The sequence below is a fragment of the Aythya marila genome (genome assembly GCF_965140915.1).
Source record: "Aythya marila genome assembly, chromosome: 4".
Taxonomy (NCBI): domain Eukaryota; kingdom Metazoa; phylum Chordata; class Aves; order Anseriformes; family Anatidae; genus Aythya; species Aythya marila.
The window spans coordinates 43,771,092-43,798,277 of record NC_139045.1 but is presented as its reverse complement, the minus strand read 5'-3'; the positions used below and the strand labels follow the sequence as shown (position 1 = coordinate 43,798,277).

At 40.1% G+C, this 27,186-nt stretch overlaps 1 protein-coding gene across 1 annotated transcript; it reads right to left on the bottom strand.

Annotated features, from left to right (window-relative positions):
• Positions 1-2,269: 2,269 nt before the first annotated feature.
• QRFPR (pyroglutamylated RFamide peptide receptor) lies at positions 2,270-19,134 on the bottom strand (the record flags this gene model as incomplete). The annotated part of the gene is made up of 6 exons (XM_082759384.1): positions 2,270-2,673; positions 4,840-4,937; positions 6,519-6,754; positions 7,329-7,390; positions 7,744-7,902; positions 18,795-19,134. The coding sequence occupies 6 exons, from the start codon at positions 19,132-19,134 to the stop codon at positions 2,270-2,272; spliced, it is 1,299 nt and encodes a 432-aa protein (XP_082615510.1).
• Between the last annotated feature and the right edge of the window lie 8,052 nt (positions 19,135-27,186).

The window sequence follows — 27,186 nt, the reverse complement described above, 5'->3', positions numbered from 1 at the left end:
GATTGGATTTTTTTCCCCGTCCTACCTTTTTCAGTAAAAAGCCTTTTAAATCACATCTCTCAGGATGACAGTAGCAGCTGGAACTTGTAATAGAACTGGAAATTAATCCCTAAAAATGTAAATATAAGCTTATATAAATCTCCAAACAAACAAAAAAAGACTCGAAGTTCATTGTAGATGCTCCCAGTGCAAACAGCACTAGCAACGCCAAAATGGAATTTTAATTAAAAAAATACAATACTATAACAGTCATTTGTTGAGATAACATTTTATGATACAATAGAAGAAACAGTTAAAACAGAAACACAAAATACTTGGAAGTTTTACAATGCAGCTATCAACTTTGTTGGTAAAATGTCATTGAAATTAGCAATACAAATAAAGTGAAAAGCTTAAGATAAAGTGCTTTTCAGTAATATGTTCTGTTAAACCACGCAGTTCTCATCATCAGCCAGATCAACTCTGCACCTAGGAAAATGGTGGTAAACCTTTGAACCCCTATTTGCAGGGTATAAAACTTCACTGCGAGACACATTTCTAGAAATTCGAACTAAAAAATGCAAAGAAAATCACAGATGTAATCACAGGCAAAAATTGTTGTTGTTGCTTCCCAGCATTATTCAAAGGTAATGCACAGGGGAATGTTTGCATGACTGAGGCAAAATCTGATTTCACTCATGCTGTTTCACCCAGACCTAGCTCTCTGAAATCAGTATTTTATTTAATATATATACTAATATAAACAAGAGTGCTCATAATTCCTGGCTGTCAGGGCAAGTTCAGAATCTTTCTCTGTAATTGCATCAAAGTATATCATACACAGTAAAATAAATACCAAAGAGTATGTCACAAGCCAGCATCAGAATGCCTTACCCAACTGTAAATATTACACAGAAGGACCGGTGTACTTCCAAATTATCCATGAATATCAATAAATCATTTTCATTGACAATTATGTGTAAACAAAATACAAAATCTACTAGGGAAAGCAAGGGATGACAGAAAAGCATCAACATTTCACAGGCAATCAAAGGATTCAAACCAAACTTAACTGGAGTTGTAAATTATGTATTTCAAAGCCTTGCTTGAGGGATCAGATCACAGTATACCATTCTAGATCCCAGTTTTGTTTTTTTTTCCCAGTCCCACAATCATAAGGAAATTTTGATTTTACAAAGTTTCAGTTGGACACACTGATAGCAATGTTTATTTATTTTTTAGAATTTTATGGATTTCGACTTTGTAATACTGGCTTTCCACAGTATTTAATCTACTTCAAGGATGAAGGAGAGAGAAAAAAGTTTGTACAAATCTCCAGATTTTACATCAGGTCAAAGAGAAACAACAGGTCAAAAGACTACAATATTCAACTGGAAATCTTCTGTAGAGTCCAACAGGCTCTGAGCCTGGCCCTCATATACCTTCAGGAAACAGCAACACAATTTCAACCCCATAAACTGCATATGAAAGCATGACTAAGATAATTCCAGTGTTTACAGACCACACTTCCAGGATATGCAGGCCCTTGATTTGTATAGCACTTTTTCAACTTCTACCTTTTCCAGGAAGAATAATGCAGCGTACAGGGAAGGACACTGGCCTTTAAATTTGTACCCAAAAATTAACTTGTAAAAATAGCACATTAGTTATACATGCATTGTTAGTTTCTATTAACTTCCTGTTAACAAAATCCAGACATGCACAAAATCTAAATCATAATTTCTTCAGAACCAATTCTGGCTGGCTTTCACATACTTTGCAAAACAGAATTGCATCTCAGTCTGCATTTTTCCTGAACTCAGATACGAAGTTTCTCTGTCCTCAGAGCTGCATAGAGCATATCTTATAAACAGTGTTAGACCCATGTAAGATTCCTAAGCTGTCCAAAGGAACTGTATACGCTCTCCATAGTTCTTGTCTTCTGGCATTCAGAAGAGTACAGTCCAGCAGAGTGCCAGGAACCAGACAGAATAAACAGACCATGTATACCAACAGTTGTTTGGTATACCTAAATCAGAGGGCAAGTAAGCCCCAAATTAGCTGAGGAAGAAAAATGTTTGTCTGGAAATCACAGTGAGATTGTTTTCCAAAATTTCACTCCTTTTCCTTATAAAATATATTTTCTTGACCCTTATTCCAACATAATAATCAAAATTATTTTCCCCCTCTCTCATTTCAACACTTAAAGTAGAAAACTACTTTAAATGGCTTGTTCAAAGTTATGATATAAAGAGAACATTTTTTTCCCCTTCTGAAAACCTTTGTTATGCTACTGTCCACTTCCCAACACAGAATGCCCAGTAATCTCAGAGCTGAATAAGGAAAGGTGCTTTTTCAAATTCCTTTTTGAAGCCGGTTGATCACAGAATTTTACTTCAATGTTGCCATCGCTGAATGCCTCCCTCCTTGCCTCATCCGAGTCAGTGGGATCTCTTTGAGAAACGCTTGCCTTTTGCTGCCTCATAGAAATCCCTGAATTTCCAAGTTGCCTGGTTGGTGACACATTTTCTTTGACAATGCAGAAGCAGATGGCAGACAGGAAATTTTTCTTGAAGTTTTCGTTCATGAAAGCATACACAATAGGGTTGCAAATAGAATTGAAGAATCCTACAATTTGAACGATTGCAAAGATCATTTTGACTGTTACATCATCATACTCCTTTTCAAAGTTACCTGGAAAGGAAAAGGAAGTATGCTATAAGCACAGAATGACATAAATATCCACTGCTTAGTCTATATGTATCCAGTATGGCATTAGAAGTTTCTGTTTAATGTCAACAAAAAACCTTGCTAGAGGCCTTTAATATTATCAACAGGATTTCATCAGCAAGGAAAGAACACAATCTACAACCCAGCCCTGCTTTGTATATACATCAGGAAGAACACAGTAGTCCAAAATAAGCAATTTATTAGCCAAAAAACTTGCTTAGTGACAAAGCAACAGAAAACATCCATTTCCTAAATATAGGCCTTGTTTATTTTTCTTCTGGCTCTGCATTTCACATCCTTCTCCAACGTATAAGTACTGTAATACCACAACACCAATCCCTGTCTTGCCACCAACTATTCATGTCTTCTTCATCTTTGCTGGCACAGATCATCTCATAGTATAAAAAAATGTATCTTCGTGGTCATATCTCATTCTTAATTACTGAGATCACACTGAATTCCTTGAATTCAAATACTTGGCTACCAAACTTGGAATAAGCAGTATAGATGTTTACACAGCAGAATAAAGGCCATGCAGCAGCTGAAATAATCCACCAAATTGGCAGTGAAAAAAGCAAAGTATTATCCTGAGCCCCATTCATATATCATTACAGGCAACCCTATCACGGGACAACTCAAACAATTCTAATAGCCACAGCTTTGTATTTTTTGTTCTTCCCACATATAAACGTGATTTGGTTCTGCTAAGTGGCTACAGAACTGCTAACTTATCTACAATCTCACCTGCAAGAGAAGGCAACTAAATGGCTGCTCCATTTTCAAAGTAGAGTACAACAGCCACTGCTGCAGTAGGCATTGCCAGCTGCAGTCCCACATCCTGTCACAGTACCCAGGTAGGAGATAGGAAGTGAACTGTGCAAGACTCAAGCAAATTTAGGCAAATAGCAAAGAGGACAGATAACAGGAGTGTATTTCAAAACCACTGTCCAACCCAGAGTACTGAGGAAGTTCAGATGGATTATAAGATAATAAGAAAGGGATATTATCATAAAATCAGAATGGCTTGTGTTGGAAGGGACCTTAAAGATCATGTAATTCCAACCCCCCTGCCATGGGCAGGGACGCTACCCACTAGATCAGGTTGCCCAGGGCCTCACCCAACCTGGCCTTGAACACCTCCAGAGATGGGGCATCCACAACCTCTCTGGGCAACCTGTTCCAGTGCCTCACCATTATCACCGTGATGTCCAGTATTTATATTTCCAACATGCCTACCTCATTAAAACCAGGCCAAGTGGAAGGATAAATATTTCACAGCAGTTTAACTCAAAGTGGTATGATAATTTATGTAGATGCAAATAGAAGTCTTCATGTATCAAATTTAAATTTAATTTCAAAAGTTACATGTTCAAGGGTTTTTCTACTTGCAAAGAACTTTTACCTTCCAGCCTGGTATTTTTGACCTTTCAGCAAATTAGGGAGGATGACAGACAGAAAGAAAATGAATCTACAGAGACAGGCTCACCATCCTAATATTCAAGTCTTGCTATTTCTGGAGTCTCGTTATGAACAGTAAACCTCCTTTTCAGAACTGGATTATGTGCTGTACTAATTCAGAAAACAATGGCAGCCTTCTCTTTTAGAATATAAATTCTAAAAGAGCTGGAAGAGAGTTTGGGTTCCTTCCCAACCTTCCTGCAACAAAGTCCAGTCAGGTTTACAGTAAGAGATAAGGATCATGGTTTTTTTGTTTGTTTGTTTTTTTGTTTTTTGTTTTTTTTTTTGTTTGTTTTTTGTTTTTTTTTAAAAAGTACACAGCAGGAAAGAGGGGATATGGCTGACACACAAGTATATCTCAGATAAAACAGATTTCCCAAACACTACATCTGATAAGAGGTTTTTTGAAATGTACTTACATTTTGTGTGAGCACGGCAGAACATTCTATCCCTCAGACTTCAGAATAATTCATCTGCTGTTGATTACGCACCTCCATTACAAGACAGTGATTCAGGATTTATAAGCACACCATTAACCTGTGCTAACAGACAGTATTTTATAGCCACATGCTGCAGCAGCGCTAGCTTTTCATAATCTGTAGTTCCATTATCAGAAAAGAGAAAAAGCACACTAGGAAAGACTTTATTATATGACACATTGCAGATACTCACTGTATTCTATCATCATGTGGATCACATGGAAAGGGGCCCAACAGACTGCAAAGAGAAACACCACTGTCACCATCATAACAATTGCTCGCTTCTTCTTCCTGAAATTGCATCAAGACATTCCATACTGAATCACTATGAATTGATTTGTGGTTTACATATGTTTCACTGAGTGAAACACGCAAACATGTCTGATGATTGCAGATGCAAACAAAATCCTGGAAGATGCTCAGAAGCACGTCATTCCCTTTGAATGAGAACTGTGGTAGCATATAAAACTAGTAAATAAATAACACCTGTTATTTCCTTGTCAGGAAAGCAAGGCATTTCCATAGCAGCAGCAAGCAATGACATGAGCCTGTCTTGCAATGCATTTTCATTCTATTCAAGCAGATGTAATTCCAACAGTAACAGATGGGTTAAAAACCATGAAATTCCATTAATAGCTCCAAAAACAAGAGTTCAGTCTTAGAACTGGGAGCACTGCCATACGTCCAGCACCTGATTATACAAAGAATTTGAGAGTAGGTGAAGCTATGCCTGCAACATTCAGCCTTTGTTGGTACGTAAAATGCTGGAATTGAGAGCAAGAAATACTCTCCCTTGCCTGCACCAGAATGCCTAACAAGCTCAAGGTACCCATGAATTTATCATTTTTCTCCAAATGATATATTATTCATATAACCACATTTCTAGATCCCGAGATAGAGATCTCACTTGAGCTAAAGAAGTAACATTTGCAGTTACAGAATCCTCCCACTACATGGGACATTCACTAAGCCACTGAGTAGCCCAAAGCTCACATCATCTTAACTCATGTAAGACTGCATCCTCTTTCAGTTCCGACTGATAAAATTATCTGCTTTCTTGGGTACCCTATTAGACAAATGTCTAAGGAATCATTACTTACAAGCAGCTTGAAGCTATTTCTTACAGTACATGTTTAAGGCAATATGCTCCTCAATTAATTGACCTGTTAGAGGTTTCTAGCACATCATTCAATGGATCAATTTGCCAAACTAAAGGCAAAAATGTGAGGTAATATGAAGGGTAGCCCATATGTAGTGCCATTAGCAAACATGTAAATGTAAACAAACTTACAAAAATCAGTAATTATCAGTGAACAAAATTCATAACTTCTCAGATAGAGAGCTACCATCCAGGTAGTCTCACACAAACAAATATGAGACCATTCAAGAATTCTTTGGAAGTTATAACAAGATAAACTGTGTGAAAGTAGTTTTAAAGTGAATTCTGATTCCTCCTCCCACACGCACACACACACCAGTTTAACTTATAAGATGATAAAGCAGTATTCATAGCCTCAGAATTCTATAAAGAACTTTCCATAAAATATAAGGAAATAACCTACCAACATTTTCCCAAGTTACTTTTTAACTCATGACCTTCATCTTTTAAAAAGAAGGATTTCATGATGAAGGATATCAGATTTATTGAGAGCTAGACATTTAAGGTATGGCAATTCTACATTTTGATGAAAACTGTTTAAGTTGCATTAATACGGGCATTTTGTTTAAATAACTAGCTAGCTTTAAAAATCCAGGCTATGCCTGCTGAATTCCCCACAGATAAGATGGGCTTCTTTGCACTGGTTCTCAAAACCTGTCCATAAAAATAGCTTTCTAAAAGTCAAAATGCCAATTGTATTTTATTTTACAAACCTTGATATTTTAGACATTTCATTCCCATGAATGGTTTGAAGAACAGAAGCATCTCCCACTCGTTTCTTAATCCATAGTTCATAACCAATTTTAGTGTACAAAAAAAGCATCAATATCAGTGGAAGAAGAAAGAGTATAACAAGAATAAAGGTGGTATATATCTTCTGATAAATTGGACTGGCCCATTCCTCCAGGCAGCAAACATAGACTTTTTCATACAAGAAGTCATATTTAACCTGTAACAAGCATAAAGGAGTCACTACAGTAATTATCCCAAGGGTTAAAATAATAAATAAATAAAATAAATAAATAAATAGAATAAATTTGTAGCATTCAGACTCAAAAGCAACAGATTCTGGCAAGTCTTTTTTTGTTTTGTTTTTCCAGAGGTGTACAGTAACTCCTTAAACTATAATGGGCAGTTGATTACACTTTAAACTAGATACAGTTCTTCAAAATCTTGCAGGAGACATCATCATCCTGAAACATCAATCTAAATCCTACACTACTGAGTCAGCACACTTCAAGAAAAAGAAAAAAAAAGGAAGCTACAGTGCAAATCCCAGATACAATCAGTGCTCTTTGACCTAATGATTGTAGACATGACTAGTCCCTGCTGGCAGTCCATTTTGTAGTGCATGCAAGTCCTAATTATTCATCTTTCTCATGCTGGCACATAAAACAAAAGCTCCGTTTCTGTTATTCCCCTCTTACATTTCTCAAGAGCTTATTCAATCTCATTGCTAAAGGTGCAAAAAGATCCAGGAAGGACTGAGTTGAAAATACAAATTCCCATTTCACCAAACATACCTCAAGCCGTTGAACATGCCACATAGGTGACCCAACAATAACTGCCAGCAACCAGACTATGCCTGTAAACAAATAATTTTTTTAACACTCTGTACAAGGAGCATAAGTTTTGGTATGAACAGTTTAACAGCTTCATCTTTAAAAACCATGCAAAATACACTATTTAATAGTGATTTTCAGTGACGCCATCATTCATATCTATAACAGCAAGATCTTCTGTTATCAGTTTCTCTTCTCTCAAAATACCTTCATTTATCAGTATGTACGTACAAATTTGTGTAAGCACAATTACCTATATTCTTTGTGTTACAATGGAAGGATCATTTGCAATTCCGACATTCCTTTAGCAGTGCTTGCACATTTTGAACCTCTCTTCTTAAAAAAAAAAAAAAAAAAAAAAAAAAAAGAGGCTTACCAAGCATCGTGAAAGCTCTTTTATTGGTGTACTGCCACTTCATTTTTAGTGGATGCACAATTCCCTGATGTCTTTCCACAGCAATGCAGGTCATTGTAAGAATCTCAGTTACAATAGCAGTGGATTGAACAAACGGTACCATCTTGCACGCAAAGGCACCTGCAATAGTCAGAAAGTAAAACATGCAACTGTTGTGGCTCAAGAAAAAACACTAAGAAGTCTACTGTTATACAAAGTCATATCATGCAAAAGAACAAACTAGTATTTCTGTGTGTATATAAACAGTTAAACTGCTAAGTCTCCTATTTAAACAATTCATCAAATGCAGCTTCCAGTAGTCGTTCTTCCATTGTGCATACTACACCTGTAAGAACAACAGTTGTAAGGACATATTAATGCCTACTGTTATTCCCACTCTACTCTGCACTGGTACAGCCTCACCTCAAACACTGTGTGCGGTTTGGGGTACCACAATATAAGAAGGACATAAAACTATCAGAGAGTGCCCAAAGGAGGTCTGCAAAGATGGTGAAGGGCCTGGAGGGGAAGGTGTGTGAGGAGCAGCTGAGATCCCTTGGTTTGTTCAGCCCCAAGCAGAGCAGGCTGAGGGGAGGCCTCATGGCGGCCTGCAGCTCCCTCACGAGGGGAGCGGAGGGGCAGGCGCTGAGCTCTGCTCTCTGGGGACAGTGACAGGACCCGAGGGAACGGCATGGAGCTGGGACAGGGGAGGGTCAGGCTGGGGGTTAGGGAAAGGTTCTGCACCCAGAGGGTGGTTGGGCACTGGGACAGGCTCCCCAGGGACGTGGTCATGGCACTGAGGAACGTTGGGACAATGCCCTCAGACACTGGGTCTTATTTTAGGGTGGTCCTGTGTGGAGCCAGGAGTTGGACTTACATGATCCTTGTGGTTCCCTTCCAACTTAGGTTATGCTATGATTCTACATTCACTTGCTCTGTATCAGTCCAAGACTTATTCCTATTTCGCTTTTGACCAAGTCTTCCACCATTTACTGTCAAATGTAAAGTTACAGAGATACTATCTTCTACCTCGGCAGATTACCCTTTAGCTTTTACAAGGTCTTAGTGTCACTTGTTTAGAAATTGACTTTTTCCTGCTGTTGGAAATACATTTCTTCTGCTCATTTAAATACCACTCTATTTGTACACTTTGACACTTAACACAACCTTCTGCTGAGTGTTATATTAAAGAAGTCCTCTGCTATGCATAACTTAAGAGAAAAATTCAACCTCTTCATCATTTTTCCATTCTCCAAATCACCCTTCTTCCCACCAATTAACTCACTATGTTGATGTCAGTGTTGAAATCCAGTGAGATGCTGTATTTATGCAGCATCATGCATTTATTCTCCATTACTCACGCTCAAGTCCAGCCATCTCAGAAACTGTGTTTAAATAAGTCTTCAACAAAAATCTTATGTTAACACCTTTCCCAGCCTGTTCCTTGTTCACTCATTTTCTGTCCACTTCTGACCCTGAGATCATTTTGAGTATCTGCATTCCTACAGTTCTCTTACATGACTACAGTTCAGTGCTCCTGGAGCAGCTGTCAATATTTCCTTTACATCATCATTATTTACACCTTACCCAGATACACTCCATAAACTCATAGTAGAACTGGATCAGATAACCATTTGTCTAAGTTAATCTTTATGATGCTACAGGCACCTTCTGCAAGAAAAACACAGGGAACATTAAGAACACAAAATGGAAGCTATCAAAACTCAGTCCTGCTCTCCATAAAGGGAACAAGGACCAGGTAAACTTCTGTCTAGAAGGAACTGGTTTGCCACTGGTTTGATCAATCCTAACTGGGAAGGGGAGAAAAAAAAAAAAAATCACTTTCTGTAGCTCAAATAAGGGAAAAGGAAGATGGGATAAACGGATGGAAGTCAAGGGCCTTTGAAATACATAGTCAACACCAGCACAACAGTCAACACGCTCACAGATCTGTCTTAAAATAGAATTAAAAATATATACCACACAGCCCAATTTCAAACTATTCAACTGAAATTTTAGTGTGGTCAGCAGGAACTGTATAGAAGGCTGTATGTCTGCTTCTCACCACAGTTTCTGACCTAGAATGTATTTTGCCAGGGAGATGGCAAGAACAAAATAAGCCTCTCATGAAACATGGTCATTATCTTACTAACTTGGCATCATATCTGTTTCTCATCAGACCCAGTATGATATGGGATGCACTACACATATAAGCACCAGACCCAGACCATCAAACTCATAGCCCTTCAACCAGAAGGTGTTGAAACCATTGCACTGAGATAATAAAAACCAAGCTCAAGTTGCACCTTTGCGCGTGTTGAATGCTGAATACAACCAAACAAAAGGCTATGGCTCACAGTCTCTGGTCTGTTCTAAAAATCAGATTCTCATTCAGTTCCAAATCCTACTCCACTGAAGGAAAAGGAAGTTTTCCGCTATCACTTTCAAGTTTTTTCCCCCCCTGCTAACAAAGTAGTAGAGGTGACTCCTGACAAAAAGTAAAAATATTTAATTTTTGCTTTTCTGCTCATGTAGTTTTTTAAGTGTACAATCTTCTCTTTCAATAAATGAGTCCAAGTTTGAGTGATGGAGCTGTGGCAAAAAGCCTTTCATCACATGCTGATTTTCATAGCCTGAAAGACGTCAAATAGTTGAGTCCATTTGAACTATACTCCATTGTAGGGGTTTGACTGTAATACAAGATTCCTTCACTGAAGTCCCAGACTTTCATTGCCTTTACTGATATGTTCGCATTTTCTTCCCAGTAACAGCCAAAGAGCACAGACTACCATTATGCCATTAGTTTAATCTCCAAGAAAAAAGGCTGCAAAAATTGATCACTTCTCATCTCTGAAGGCAAATTCCCCAAAAGTGACCAACTAAACTATAAGTAACTGGTAAAAAGGTAGTAAAAGGAAGAGTCTGCATAGTATCTGTAGATTAAGCCTTCTGAGCTAAACGAAGAGAGGCATTACCACTTCCAGAATCATGAAACAAAAGGATGCTTTTCATCGCAGGTGAAGTTGGCTGAAATAGACACTTACTCGGTCACACCTACACATCTCAGTTCCTTAATGGGTTGAACTTTTGTGGCCAAGGAAAAACAACAGCCATATACATTTTGTAAGCAAAAAAACAACAAGAAAATTTCAAAAGGACATTAATGAAAAGCTATTCAAAAAGCCTCTAGGTATCAATAGTAAGAACAGTATTTCAACCTCCCTGAAGCTCCTCATGCAACGTAGGCCAGCATCTCTGAATATCAACTTGCACTAATGTTACTACATCACTTTAGGGGAATTGTTTGCCTTGAATTGTCACTCACTACACAAGTTCCTATCTTCTGAAATTCTGAGGCATTCCAGTGTTTCATGTGTAAAACTTCACCAAACTTAATCTGACCTCAGACTTGAGATCCAGCTCCATCATCCTTAATTATATCTGAATTGGTTCCAATCCTTTTTCAGCCCTCTGCTGAACGCAGCCATTTATAAATACCCTGTACTTGGAGTCTGAAACTCAACACAGTGTTCTGGACACTAAACACAACCTTGCCTATGTTAACAGGTGAGGTAGTTTTTATGGGATCTAAGCCTTCCCCAAACACAGATGATGCATCTCTTCTTCCTTCCCCTTTAGTAAGGGCAGGCTGTAATCACTGAACAAGAGAACTCCAGAAAAAGGGCCCTAGAATCCTTGCTTCCAACCTCAAGAAGAAAGCCCTGCCACTAGGGCTCCAGATATCCTGCAAGGGCAACAGCTTCAGGGCCACTCTCTGAAATGGACATAAATTACTAAAGCCACCTTCAGTGCCAAGTGAAGGAATTTAAGAGAAGCTCCATCATTCGCTATTTCCAAGTTGAGCGGGTTGCTCTGTTATTTCTAAACCTTTAAGTTCGAACTCCCGCAGCCTTTAAATCATTGAAAACAAAGCACAAAATTCATTGTCTGTCTTGTCTTCCAAAGACAAGAAGTGCGATTAAGAGCAGAAAAATAGCTCCATGAATGTATTATGGTAATGGGCTAAAATTAGATTTCTTCTATCGGGCTTCAAAGTGATAGATCGCCTGGTAAATACAATACATAGGATTAAAGAGGGAAAAACTTCAAAACAGAAAATCATCTTCTATCGACTGCTTCTGTGCAGCTCATCTTTGATATAAAGAAATTTGTAGCTTATTTGCAGGAAAAAAAAAAAAAAAAAAAAAAAAAAAAAGAAAGAAAAAAGGCATTTTTCCTCTTCTTCTCCATTCCTTGCCTCCCTCCCACCCCATCTACTCCTTAGGTTCTTCTTCACTTGCAGGAGGAGCTGTGTCTATGTTCAACCCTTCAGAACAGAGCTTTGCTTCAGTTATTTTGCAAACCATGAAGTGGTTTCAGGAATCTGGTATGTAGTGAAAAGAACCTGACAAATATCCTTCAAGGACTTTCTAAAGGCCATTAAATTTATTTATTTTTAAAGAGAAACTTGCTGAGAAAGTATCTCTTTTTATGCCTGCTCATTTTCCACTTACGTGTCATACTCCCACCATACAGAAACAGGATTTTTTTGAATATTTTAAAATATTCATATTTAAGATGTGATAAAGTATTAAAACATTTAACTTTCTACAAAGTAAGTCTTTCAGCAAAGACCTCCAATAGATCACTACTTAAGAAGGCACTGAAGCATTTAATACCAACCATTTCCAATGAAAAAAAGAAAACTTACAGGGGGATTACTGGGAATGAAAATAACTAATTGCTTCTCCTTTGCAAGCAGCTAAGACGCTCCCAAAAGTATTCCTCATGCACTGCCAAAAACTGTATGGTTTATTCAATCAATTATTAGAGTTTTCCCCAATGACAACATATTCAGAAGGCTGCAAATATGAACAGTATGCCCTTAAGCAATTCTTCGCATCTTCATTATCAGATGTTGTCTCTGTATCTCTAAGTTTGCCATTTTATCACCACTGGTTGGAACATCTGTTTATTTTTCTTTTATTAGGGTAACAAAGGCAAAATTCTAAAACCATTCTAGTAAAAGTTAAATAGCAGCTTCCTCTGTTAAAGTGTTATTGACCAAGCCCTTGCACTGAAAAATCTCTCTCTCAACTTCCAAAACAGTTCTCTCCAGCTTCCTTGATGCAAGCAAGGTTTGATTTGTTTTATTTTTTTAACTTCGGGGCAGAAAACAAGTCAGTTGCAATAATACAGCTTGTATCCTTGAAGGTCCTTCATACTAGGTTGGGCATGGCACTGTATTATACTGATTCTTGGGTATACAGGTATCTTGTATCTTTAGTAGTTTGCTATCTGTGACGCACAAGCCTCTCACCTGTGCCCTGTAGAGAATAATGAACATTACGCACTGCTCTGCCCCAAACAACATACAAGCATAGCACACAATAATAGAAGATCTGTAGTTATTTATACCTCACTGTTTAAGGTCAAGTACAGCAGACAAGGCATAAGGGTTTGGTTTGAGCCCACACAATTCGAGCACGTACCTTGAACAGCCCACATTTGTTTACCAATACGTGGTACAGTCCACACCATCCCATCTGTGCTGTGATTTTAAAGTCTGCACGCAACGTGGGCTAGCTGGCCAAGGAATCCTGTCTCCACTGTCCACACTCCTTCCCCAAAAAGGCTCACATTCAGCTTTGCCCATGGTTTGACAAAGTCACCAAAACAGGCATCACAGCCTTCAGGCAAACTCAGATCAGCAAAACAAAGCAATCAATGAGTGAAAACAAATACCAATGTGCAAGGATGCAGGAGAGCTCTGCAGCAAAGCACTGCTGTTAGAACACCAGACCACCAAAGGGCACTATGCCATTTGCAGCTGTAGCAGAAACAGCAAGCAGTACAGCTGAGGGGGTGGCAGGGAGCAGAACAGGACATGGTAAACAGTCTCCAGACAAGGCAGAGGTTGTCAGGTACTTCTGCCAAAAATATAACAACCACCCCAGATAAAACACTAACCAATCTATCCACATTCTTCAACTTGCTTGCTTTCTCTGCCTGATTAATGCAACAAAAAACATTTTACATCAATCATTGTGTTGAATATTGATCCACGACTTGCAGTAATTCCCTGTACTAAACGTACAAGTTTTCTTCTATCAGCACTCTTTTGCTGCTTTTGTCAGATGTCATCCTGCCAATATATTATATTATACTTTTAAAAAATCCTAAGCCCATTATTTCCTTTACTGAGTGTCGTGGTTCCGCTCGAGTGGGCAGCCGAGCTCCACCACAGCCGCTCTCTCACTCCCCCTCCTCAAAGAGGAATGGGGAGAAAATATGTGAAAAGGGCTCAAGGATTGAGATAAGGACGAGAAAATCACGCAATAATTATTGTAACGGGCAAAACAGACTCGGCATAAGGAGATAGTAAGATTTATTGCCTACAACTAACAAGCGAGAGAAGTGAGAAAACAAAGGAAAAAAAAAAACAAAAGCACCTTCCCCCCCCATCCACCCTTTTCCACCTCCTCCCCCCGAGCGGCGCAGGGGAACGGGGAATGGGGGTTATGGTCAGTCTACAGCACTTCTTCTCTGCCGCTCCTTCTCGGTCACTCTCGTCCCCTGTGCTGTGGGGTCCCACCCACGGGATGCAGTCCTTGATGAACTGATCCGGCGTGGGCTTCCCACAGGCAGCAGCTCTTCCAGAACTGCTCCAGATATGGGTCCGTACCACGGGGTCCATCCCTCAGGAGAAAACTGCTCCAACCTGGCTCCCCTACGGGCAGCAGCTCCTGCCAGATCACCTGCTCCTGCGTGGGCTCCTCTCCACGGGCTACAGATTCCGGGCCGGACCCTATATAGTATTCACTATATAACCTGTTCTCAAACTATCTTCATCCAGAATTCTATTGCTATTGCTCTACTTAATAGCACATACGTGAAAGTAAACAATAGTAGTGACAGAATGAATGCAAAGGCAGGATTTCAACAAAACAGAGAACTAAAATCATCTTGCTCTCACAGACGCAGACAACCCAAAGACATAACCTCTTACGCTGCAGGAGACTGATGAAGAGTGTTCTTGCTTCTCTGACTTGATTTACACCAAGTCTAGACACAACTTAAATTGAAAAGTTAAAAAAAAAAAAAAAAGCTTAAAAAAAGATATCCAGTTATTGGAAGCTCATTTCCAGTTTTACTGCCTTGTGTTAACCCTAACAGCATGTCAGCAGAGTTTGAGAGCATATGGAAACTGTCCGGCATTAAGGAACATTCCAGAAGCGAGCCAGGGAGAACAAGGTCCTGAAGCAACACTGAAAATAAGAAATGAGAGCTTAGAGATCCCTATGAACATCAGACAAAAGGCTGAGTGATTTTATTGATGACGATTTTGTCAGAAGGGAATGTTTATGCATTCTCATGCAGAAACTTTGTAAGGTAGCGTACTGCTTGACAGAAGATGTTCAGTGCAGAAAGCACCCTCAGTGCAGAACCGGCTACGACACACCACTCGGTTTTCAGCCAAATTTTTAGAGATGAGGAAACTGTTGTGCCAAGGAGCAACTGAGGTGCCTAAGAAGACCTTTACTGCTTCTTTAGATGTACTCAGGAAGCAAGGCAGCTATACATAATGGGCAGATAAGACAGCAACAGACAGAAGACAAACCTCTCCTGCATAGTGCCTGGAGTCCAGAAAAGACACACGAGGTCATCTTGAGTGCTGCTGTGTTTTACAGTGTTTCAGGTGACCCAATACTCCCCAAGCGATAGGAAAAAACAGCCTTCAACACCAGTTTTAAGAAGACACATCCTGTCTGATAAGATGCAAAATTCACGAGCAAGATGCAGCACACGTCTTAGGTCTACAGTAATGTCATGTTTTGACTTTATCTTTTGCTGGGGCTATTATATTTATACAACATGAGAAGTAATTTTCCAGTTGCTGCAGGCAGTTCTGCAAAGATATCACTGTTACTCAGCTAACCAATCCGTTTTGGAAAATAAAGAAACTCTTAGATATTTGGCCCAGGCAAAAGCCCAAATTGACACTTAACAGGGCAGCTATCAGTATGACCACAGGACCTCTACTGCTATCTCCCACCTGTGATCATAACTGAGCAAAATCCTCAAATCACTCCAGTTTGCACCAAGATCACCTTTGCTGCATGCACCAATTCAATTCTTATTCGAGTTCCACTCTCAACCTCTTCCTACAAATTATACCAACGATCTTTTATGCCAAAGCCACAATTTTAATTTTCTTCCACAGGATCTTCTGCATTGCTGAGAGATTAGTTTGCTGAATTTCTATGTAAAGGTCATCTAGAAATTACATCCTTTTTATTTGCAAAGTATAAATAAGAAATTGAATCTTATACCATCACTTTAAGAGTCTCATGCTGTTGTACAGATTTGTAACGGATTGCAGAATTGAAAATGATACTGATTCACCCATTTTTAGTCAAGATGGAGCTGGTCCCAGTTACTGCATATGTGGAGCTAGCAGCGATGTTAGCACTGCACAATCACCAGGCAAAACAAGCTGCACGTTCAGTTTGTTGAAACTCCAGGTGCTGAACTGTAAGTGAAGTTAAGTGTGTTAATGAACATACTGTGAAAGAAGTCGTATCAGTGCCTTTCACATCTCTGCTGGAAATGAATTAACTTCTGGTAAGTGTAACAGTAGAAATCTTCTGTTTCTAAAGAATTTTGACAAACACAATCTATTTCAGAAGAGTGATTCCACCATTCAGTTTGACTCACTTCACGTTGCCAGCTATCAACGTTTTCCCTGGAGTCCTATTGTAAATTAAGCACAGCTGGAGGCCTTTTGGGTGAAAGTGTTTCACCTCTCACTTTAGAAGAGCAGAACGGTAATTATTCCTTCCTGATAGCATCCCATTATAGAGATAACGTTGAATAGCTTAGAAGTTAACAGCTACTTTAAAGCTGTGGCTGTTCTTACCTCTGCATATTCTCTATCTCATCCTAGAGCAACTGTAGTTCTGCCCTCGCTTCTGCTCTGTTGTGTCTTTTTGAAAAGAAAAGGAAGATAAAGAAACACAAACAGCTGCACACAAGCATGGAACTAAAGGACCAATTCCAACTCAAAGGTAAGTACATAACATACTTGTGGCTCAGCACACCTCAATTAGTACAGATGCTTGTTTTAGTGATACAAGTGCAGCTAGAACAAGAAGTGAAGTGGCTCTACATGCTCAGCAACCCAGAGCTATTTCATGCATCAAATGACTCAGTACACACCACTTCGTCCAGCAGGAATATACTGCATAGTCAAAGCAGATTTTTCTTAACAGAGCTGAAGCTTGCATTAAGGTGTATGAGATAAAGCCTCCTCAGACTAGGAAATGGAAGGCAAAAGGAAAATTACACCTTTAAAGCAAGCAAGGAAAAGAGTCCTCCCAGTCTGGCAGGCTCTGATTTGCAGTATAACTGTAATCACCATTCATGCTTCACGGTGTGAGCCTCAAGAATCAGGCACCCCTGGGACACCTTCAATTTACATCTCATTTCCCTGAGTTTTGCTTCACTCCCTGCCCACCCACTGAAGGGCAAGATTCATCCATTACGCTACTTATTATGCCCTGCCAATACCACATTAGTTAAATCCAGTTATATTACCGGGACCATAGAGGTTGAAATCAAAGTCAATGAATCCATTTGCACTTAAAAAGCTCTAGCACTGCAAAGAAGGTAGGCAAGAAGTACAGTAAAATCCACACAATGGCACACTTCAAAATATCCAAGTGCTGAATATCCGAAGATATTTGTCGCAACCATGCCATTTCTACACTCACTACTTGTAGATTTCGGCAAGCATCAGGTAACGTAAGATGAAGGGAAACATACATGCTTCACTCACACTGTTCCACATGCCTCTGCTGTATCTGTTGCAATTCACCTCAGGTGGAGGCTTCATCGGACCCTGCTTTTAGATGGCTCTTGGTCAGATGCATGGTCTGAGGCTGACAGACTGTCATCCCCAATACAAGGGAGGGGAATCACAACTCTAATCTTGGGGGAAAGACAACTCTAATCTTTAGGGAAAGCTACCCAATTTGGTCCTCTCACTCATACGTGGGACCTCCTGATGCCTGCAACAACTTTCTGCTGTGTTCATCTGCAAGGAGAACTGCAACTTGAACAGTCAAAACGAAGGCACAGCAGTGTAGCTATAAAACAATTTAAGTTAGATTTACTATCATTTGCACCTGTGGTTTCATATTCATCACTTCTCCCAGACAGTTCCTGGCTTTGAGACAAAAGTAAAGCCGACTTCTCCTTGCGTTAGGTGTCTGGGTGCGTTTCAAATCCCCTCTGACCAATTCCCACCCCGCACTCGAGTCCATCAGATGTGCTGGAATTCAGCCTCGGTGCCCGGGAGGTAACCTCCACTATCTCCCAACAGGAGCACCACAGGAAGCCTGGAAACTGCAATTTAACAGCATCACTTCACAAACAATCTTTTTTTCCTGCAAACATTTCAATTTGCAGCCACACGAGACCTCGTCTGCTCCTTGCTGCAAAGCCATCCCTTTTATTTTTCCACTTAGGATGGCCCTAAGGCCAAGAAAAGGACAAGAAACACCCTTTTGCTAACGTTACTTCAGCTTTGTCTTTATGTTACTTTAATTCTTTCGATCTGGGATGCATTTTATTTTTTAGAAAAGGTGTTTTCTAGTTATCATAAAGGTCCTTTATAATGGTGGGAATACAACATAATCCCTAGGATAAGAGGATGCGTTGAAACTAATACATCGCTTTATCGCTTCGAGATAAACCCTGTGCATTTCCTCGCTCCCCCGTTTCTCCACAGACACAGCCTTCTCCCCACCAGAGGCTGAAGAGCTCCGACTCCAAGTTCAGAGCAAAAAAGCCACCTCGGGAGCGCCTCACGCAGCCCCCCACGACCTGTGCACAGCCCCTTACCCACACACCGGCACCCCCGGGGGCGAGCAGCTCCTGGCAGCCCCGGGCTACCCCAGGGAAGGCATTTTTGGGGAGGAGAGCCCGAGGAGAGCTCGTCCCGTCCCGTCCCGTCCCGCGGCGGCACGCACCGCCCAGCCAGTTGGAGGAGATGTTCTGCAGCATGGTGAAGGGCACGCAGAAGAAGGCGATGAGGAGGTCGCTGAGCGCCAGGGAGCAGATGAAGATGTTGGTGACCGTCCTCATGGCGCGGCTGCGGGTGACCACGTAGAGCACCAGGCAGTTGCCGAACAGCGCCAGGGCGAAGATGAGCGCGCAGACGAGGACGAAGGCGGCCTTGGCGCGCCGGGGCAGCTCGGGGATGTAGACGAGCGGCCGCAGCCCGTACAGGGCGATGAACTGCTCCCGCGTCACGTTGTTGTCCCGCAGGAGCTGCGCAAACTGCTCCGGGGTGATGTTCAGGGACCGCATGGCGACACCTTCACCTCCCACCCGCCCTCCTCCCAGCCCCTCAGCGCGCCCGGCCGGCCGCGCTAAACCCTCCCCGTCCGCAGCGGCGGAGCCCCCGCCCCGCCGCGGCCACCGCTCCGCCCGGCGGCAAACTTTGAGGCGGTGGCGGCCTCAGGCCGGGGCGGGGGGAGCGGCGGCGGCCAATCAGCGCGCAGCGCGGGACCGCCCCGATAACGGCCCCACCGCCCTGTGAGGGGCGGCCGTTGGGCGGCGCCGCGGCCGCGAAGGGGCATCCCCCATACCTGTTGTGGGAGCGAGTGCTCCAGGCTTTGGTCCCAAAATTCAGGCAGCCCCTTTCACCTGGCCCTAGCCCTGCCATATCGGCCAGAAAAGCTCACTTTTCAGTCCCCAAATGGCACTGCCAGGCTTGCGTTCCACAGAGCAGGCAGGCTTCTTCGGGGGCTAATTGCACTAATTTGACCAGGTGTAGCCTAAAACAACTCCTTCCACTCAGCTTTTTCACTGCTCCTCTTCATTCCAGCCTTAAACGAGATAAACCACCCTGCACTTTCCTCACACACCCTTTCCTATCCCTCCTTTTCCCTGCTCTTCCCCCCATTACATTAGTAACAAAAACAGTATTTAGAAGCTCTTCCATTAACACCCAAACTAGCTGCGTTTCAGCTGATTTCATTCCCGTCAGAAATAAAGGAGGCTCGAACTTCGAGAAGATCAGACGTTGTGTTTGTGGAGTGAAGTGTTGTATTATTGATTGCAAACGCATCCAAGCATATCTGGAACTTTACAAACAAAGGAGAATAAGCTTTCACCTAAATACTGCAAATAATCAGGTTTTATGGCTTACAGGGACATTTGTTGCACATCTATCCTTTTTTATTACTATGATTGCTCATTACAAATAGTAAAACAGTTGCATTAAAAATGAAATACATCTGAATGGTCTGCATAATACGAACAAATGTTGAAGCTGTAGGCTACAGAAGCGTGCTATTACATCTGCTGCAGATTTAGCTGGCTTTTTAATGAAAAAAAAAAAGCACGACTCAGGTAATTCTACAGACATCATTTGTCTTGAGTATTTACTCACATGGAGAAGATGACTGTAGGATTTACTGAAAGTTTTGTTCTCTGTGAGCGCTGTTGATCCTCCTGGCTGAAGCAATAACAGCATGGACATCAAAAAAGTGATGTGGCAAATCACTAGTAACCGTATTGCCCAGCTCCCTGACCCGAATTAAATTTCATTTGGAGGAAATAGGGCTGAGTTACAAAAGGGATCCTCATCTAAAAACTGCTGAAATTATTGAAGTGACTTCTCAGCTTTCTGGGACTATGATGGGTTGGTAAGCAGGGAGAAGGACAGCTCAGGGCAGGCGGTGTTCTGCCTCATCCTGCACCCCATGGCTCAGCACCCCTGGCCACTGCTGGCTCCTGCTGCTTCCCTTCCTGCAGGTCATGATGGCAAGCAGTGCAGGGCTGCTCACACTCTCCTCACTGCCATTCAGCTCTTCCGTGAGATGAGCTGTCATGTAATGTCTTTTCTTTAGAACTGAAAGGAGAGGGTGTGCATGTGTAAGAAGGCAGTACTACCTCGGTTCTTAGAAGGAATAAATGAGACTTTTGAAGAAAAGTAGTTTCTTTTTCCTCAGCTGGCTTTCCACTTTCTAGAATTCAGCAACTAAACTGCTACCTCACTTGTCAAATACTTACATGCATATATATATATATATACTTTCTCCTGCATGACTTTTTTTTTTTTTTTTCCCGTTTTTAATAAAGATTCTCCTTATCTTTTATCTTCTACTTCCAAGCCTACTTCTGTTTCCATCAAAGTCTATGGAGTTTTGCTATTTACTGCAATGGGACATCAATATTGCCATCACATGATCTTTTTACTACTTAACAAGTTTACGTCTTAAGTACTGCAAGAGGTTGTACAATGCTGTGAAATAAAGGCTCTTAGTAGCATGTATACGCCTTTACAAATCATAATTTACTAGAGATTTTTCTGTTCCCCTGATTATTATTCATGAAACTGATGTGTTTACAAATATAAATCAGGTTTTGAAAATATGCACAAAAAAAATATTCTAACAAATAATTAGCAATTAGCTGTAGAGAAACAATGTATTTTTCATTATGCTTAACCGAAATACTTAAGCCTTTTACCAATTAAATGGCTCGAAATATTTTAATTCTGTATCTAGTATTCTGGTGAAACAACCTTGCTACTTGAACTAAGATCAGGTCTTGGGTTTGCCAGTAATTTGAATTCAACTTGAAGTAAATTATATATTCTTTTTCCACAAACCTATAGATTGATAAGCATGAAAAGCAGTGAAATGTGAGTTGTACCAGACTGTACTCTGTCATAAACACTCATTTCTTCATGCCACCATATGCTAATTTTTTTTTTGATTAGATGATTCATCAGGATGACACTTTCTTCTCAAAAAGGACAGTGACTTTTCTGCAGGTTGAGAAATATCACCAGTCAGCTCATGCACAGGTGATAACCTTTTCTCTTCTGAAGCTAGGAGAAGTTATAATTTCACTTCAGCTTTTCCCCTTTTAATAGCAAGCATTAAGTTCAGTGAAAGGAAAACAAAAAATCAATTTGCACAGGTGAAGTTTTTAAAAACCGTGATCAGCAGTCATTTTGCACATTGAGAAATCAAATGCTTACTGTGTAACCCTAAAATAGAAAATTTTAAAGCACCTTTTTTTCTTCCAAATCTTCATGCACCTTTCTTATTAAGGGTGAATGAAATTGATGACGATGATATCACCAGAAAAAAATCCCTCCTCTTCTTTCACTCCCCTGAAATTTCCAAAGACTTTGGAAGAGATACTTCCTTTCAGATCCATATTACCAGCTTTTTAACAATCACTTCGACCAATGGCTAGTCAACATTATTAGCCTTGGTTCCTTTGGTAAATATATTGGGAATGTATTCACCTCTAATCCATGTTAGCACCACTGTTTTTTGGATCATTCTTCAAAGGAATGGAACAGGTTATTGTTATCATTAGGTAATCTCAGAGTACAACAAAAATAAAGCACCTATTAAAATAATACTTATAATTATTAATTATAATTATTAAGAAAATCATCAGAATCTATAGTAGAGTTGCACATAGTTACAAAGTATATTGGACGACTTGAACAGAAAAGGAATTACATTAGCCTAGGTTGTGGACCAACTCCCAAATGTTTTGTTGCATGCTGTGTGATCCTGCTGATAAACACTGCTGGCTGATAAATCTTTATTCTTGTGAAGTCTTTTGTCTCCGAGGTTGGGTCCATGCACACTCCTAGATTTAGTGATCCTTGCTTGGTTTTATATCCCAGACCCATCTCTCACTGATACTCATGTACAGGCCATACATGGATGCATGACAGAGACAAACTTTACAGCACCATATAGCTTGCTCATCGTATTTCATACAAAGATGAAACAAGAACAAATATGTGTAGGAGAGCAGTGTCTTCATTTAATCTAGGGAAGCCTGACCTCAATAATCTTGTGTTTGAGGAGGAGTCACAGATAGCCCAACACCTGGAAAAAACAGCAGCCATCCCCAACGGTTTCTTGCTCACCCAAACCAAGACTTCCTTGCTAAAACTGTTCTGACATTACTTGCTTTATAGTTTCTATCCTCTGCACTGCCTCCCAGCCCCTCAAATAGTTCAGGTGGCACAGAAATTGTTTCATTGAGCAAGAGCCTTTTAAAATCACCTTGAGAAGTTGATGGAAGTCTCTCCCCTCAAAAAAGCACATTTCTAATAGGTCCCAATGTGCACGATACTTACCTTCGTTTACTTTTCACTACACTCTGACAAACTTCCCCTGGGCTCCTTCCCAGCTTTTCTCCCTACCACAAGTGAAGACTTTTCCAACAGTCTTTCAGATATTTTATCTTGTCCTGCCATTTGTCATCCAGAAATATTAAAGGAGGAAGTTGGGGAATCAAAAATAAGCTGCAGAAAGAGGAAAGCTCAAAGAAAAAAATTAAAATTGAATAATTTTATTCTACTCTCCTTCTTTTCCTCCTCTATTCTCCCCTGTTGAACAAATGAAGCCAAAACAAACAAACAAAATCAAACAGTTTTCTTAGATTATACACACTCTTCAAGTAAAAAAAAAAAAAAAAGTAGCCATTATGTACATACCTGCAAGCATCGTTCATATATATATATATATATATATATATGCAAAAATGCCAACCCTTTGATTAGTGTTAAGTAGTCATATCACTTTCCATTTTCATTTTTATCATATGTATAGGAAAGGAGGAAAAGGAATATTTCCTCCATTTCTTCCACATGCTTGTGCTGAGAAGCAGTTCATCCATCCTCACATCCCTAAACTGTTCTCTTTCTGATGGTAATCCCAATCAGTATTCTCTTTTATTCACATACACAGAAAATCAACTTCTTTTCACAGCCAGTTATCAACTGCCACACTTTCCTCCAATGTTACATTAAACTTCTTTGTCTTCTGATCCACTATCAAGACTAGACCATTCATTAGGAACAGTGACAAATTCCTCAGCAAACCACTTTCACCAAGGGTAGTCACAAATCTAGTTCTGTTATCCTTCGACTGGTAGTAACATACACCAGCAAATGATGGGGACAGCACCATGATCCTCCAGCACCACATCCTCACTCCTTATAGTGCTCGTGTCCTTTTCACTTCTTTCACTGGTTTCTAGACAACATGTATCCCAAAATCCGTTCAAACCTTCATGTAAACATCATTTACAATTACAGCCAAGGGATTTAGATAATAAAAATCTTCCAGATAGCTGCCTGGTCAACCCCAAATACATAAAAAATCACAAATTACCTCTTGATAGTTCTTTCATTTTAAATCATCATCTTTGTACTATTTTTCAAGACTTTGGTTGAATATCACACAAAGCTTTATTTAATTTTAAAAGACTACTACCTTGCACCATTTTTAGCAGTTAACTTCTATATTTTATTTCTTGAACAAAAACGTGGAAATTACCTTGACTGTTTCTAAATGGAGAAGTCAGCCTGGTGCAAGCTGAATAGAAGGTTATTTCATTTCTTAATAAACCAGTTCTCATTTTCTCTTCCTCTTCTTCTATTGATACTGATATTCAGCGTTGTCATTTGCAAAGCATTTTATGAAATGTCTGTACTACAGTATTTTTTCCTCTTCTCCTTCTCAAATAAAGAGCTATTTATCACAAACCATCATATTCAGTACTAAATGCCAAGCAAAAGCTGAGTAAACCCTTGGATCCAAATTTCTCCAGGGAAATACAGAGCATGGTATTGCAGAGATTGACAATGCTGTTCCATTTTGAAAGAAAGCTCTTTTAAGAACTGTCCTTAAATTTTGAAATTTAAGCGAGTCATGATTTTGTGCATTGACTATTATGAAAATGTTTTGATATGAGGACCATACTGTAATGCTCTCAGCTATTATAAATAGAAGCATTTAAAATGATCAGTTTGATGTTGTCAAGTAGGGATTTAAACTGTTTGACCTATCTGACAAAACTTCAGTCACCCATTCTCAAGTATCAAGTACACCTCAGAAAAAGTTCTTTCCTAAAGAATGTAATGCTGCAGTTTTATGCCTTGTCATGTATTCAGTTATATAAACTATCCTAGACTATTTCTGAAAAATAAACTATTAGAACATATACTTTAAAAAATAAAATGAGCTTATTGGACATATGTAATCAAGATCATTTGAGCCTACCTTCTTTTTCCAAGTTAAAACTTACCGTTTCATCAATCATCTTTTGTAAAGCTTACTGAAAACTGATCAATTTTCTCCCGCTTTGCACTTGGATCAGGTGTCACTTGATAATTACTAAAAGCTATAAGAGAAAAAGGTGATAAACACTCTGTGATAATAAACACGAAGGAGACTGAGTTGGTGACAACTGTAAACTGTGCCTGCAGACAGAGCCCCAGCAGCCTCATCGCTGTGCCCAGCTGGTCAGGCACGTACACTGCTCTTCTTCTGGAGCAGCTGCCAACACGATGCAAGGATGCCCAAACTGCCGGAGTTCTTTGTGAGGAATTACAAGTAGCATATGTGGCTCATGATCCACTGACTGGCTTAAGAAGCAAATCAAGTCCCAAATTAACAAGCCCTAAAACCCTGTTGATAGACAAATTAGCGTGGGCTAGTGACCCGTTGAGCATACATAGTTAATTACTGTGCTGAAAAGTTTCAGTGTTAATATAAGCATCGATATCAATCATGGTGTGGCAATCTTACAGCAGGTGACCTTGGTCTTAACATCAAAGCCAACGCTGTCAGCTGAGTGGAGCATCAAAATGCTGATACTTCATCATCCCCTTTCCTTGTTCTCTAGACAGCTCTTCTCATTATCACCAGCCCTGGCATCAGACAGCATTCAGCTTGCAAGAGCTCAGTTGTGTCTCAACTGGTGATGTTCTGGGGGGTCAAAGCTTTAAGTTAACTCACAGTGGAAACAAAAGTCAGCTTGTGATTTATCCAACATTAATTAAACCTCACAACTAATGAAAGGCTATTGAGCCCATAGGAATACTCTGTGGAAGATGCAGGCCATTCCAAATTAGCTCCAACTGTAATGAAAAGAGGTGTCAGCTGCCCTGCTTTGAGTTCAAATACTTGCGTTCAATCTGCACTTCCTTTGAGAAGGTAATTAAAAAAAAATCACACTTCTATGGAAGCCACAAAAACCATCTGATGACTTAAGAAATATTCTCAGTGAAGTCAGTGTACATCACCACTTCCCAAAATCTCAGGAAATGGCTAACCCTACCCTTTTTGACCTGGGTGTTCACTGTTTGCCATGATTTCAATAGCAGCTGGATCAGTCCCTCTAAACTCCAGAAGGTTTTATTACAGCATAATGTGTTTTGTTAGATGTTGGGTCTGATGAGCAGCAGTTTCCTAACCTAAAAGTGATGACAATATTTCAGAATGGAGAAAAAAAATCAGTTTATGAAATCCCCTGTGTGCCGAACAGCACTATTTTTAACAATTCAGGCATATTCAAACAGGGATAAATCACAGGCTCCTTAATCTGGTCAGGACAGGCAACGTGGGGTTCATGTGAATGATGATAGGGCTCTCTGACTATAACCTGTGTCTTTTAAGCATTCTGTAATGCCACTGTGACTGCTAACCCTGCTAAGATGCTACTACACAAGTTTGTTAGGTGAGATTAATTTCATATACCCCACATTACTGTAAATCAGGTCAGCTTGCTATGAATGAGTCATTTCTCTCTTTCAATTAGGATATTAAATCATGCTTATTTTTTAATATTTTGCATAACTCCAGATAGAAAGAATAGCACAATGTGCTAAGCAGTACGAGGCTCATTCTATCACACATCTGCTGCTTTTATGCATGTTCCCAACTGCTGTTCACCTCCTCCAAAAAATATTTCAGAAGTAGATATATTTGCAAAAGCACAGACATGTTCAAGAATATAATCTTTATAAATAAATTGTTTTAGGCTATTTAGCTGAAAGCTTATGGAAGATGCCAGGACCAACAATATCCAGAAGTAATTGTTGTACTTTTAAGGGTCTGGGGGTTTTTTTGGACTTAGCTAAAAGATGACGATCACTTCTGTGACAGGTTGGCTAATTTACTTTCAGTTAATGTATCTCCATGAATTGTGTGTCACAGCCGTGTCAGCACATACTAATGGGAACCAGGATGCGTCTGAGCGCTTTCTGCAAGCATACGCATTACTCTGTAGAATACAGGTTAATCTCCAAACAACGTTTTGTTAATGTCCTTAGGGTTAAGAATAAGGGGGGCAGAAAAAGAAAGGATATCCAGACATGACAGTCTTATCATGTCCTTCAGGCAGCAGTTATGGAAGAGGAACAGGTACAATTTCTCACACGGAGAAATGTCAGACTAATGAGGTGGTCACTAAGGCAGTGGCAAAAATGATACTGAGGGGAAAGGATGGGCAGAGGGAGAGATGGAGTTGCACTCTCACAGTCCAGGTTGGTGAGAATATTTCCCATCTTCAAGCACCAACTCAGCA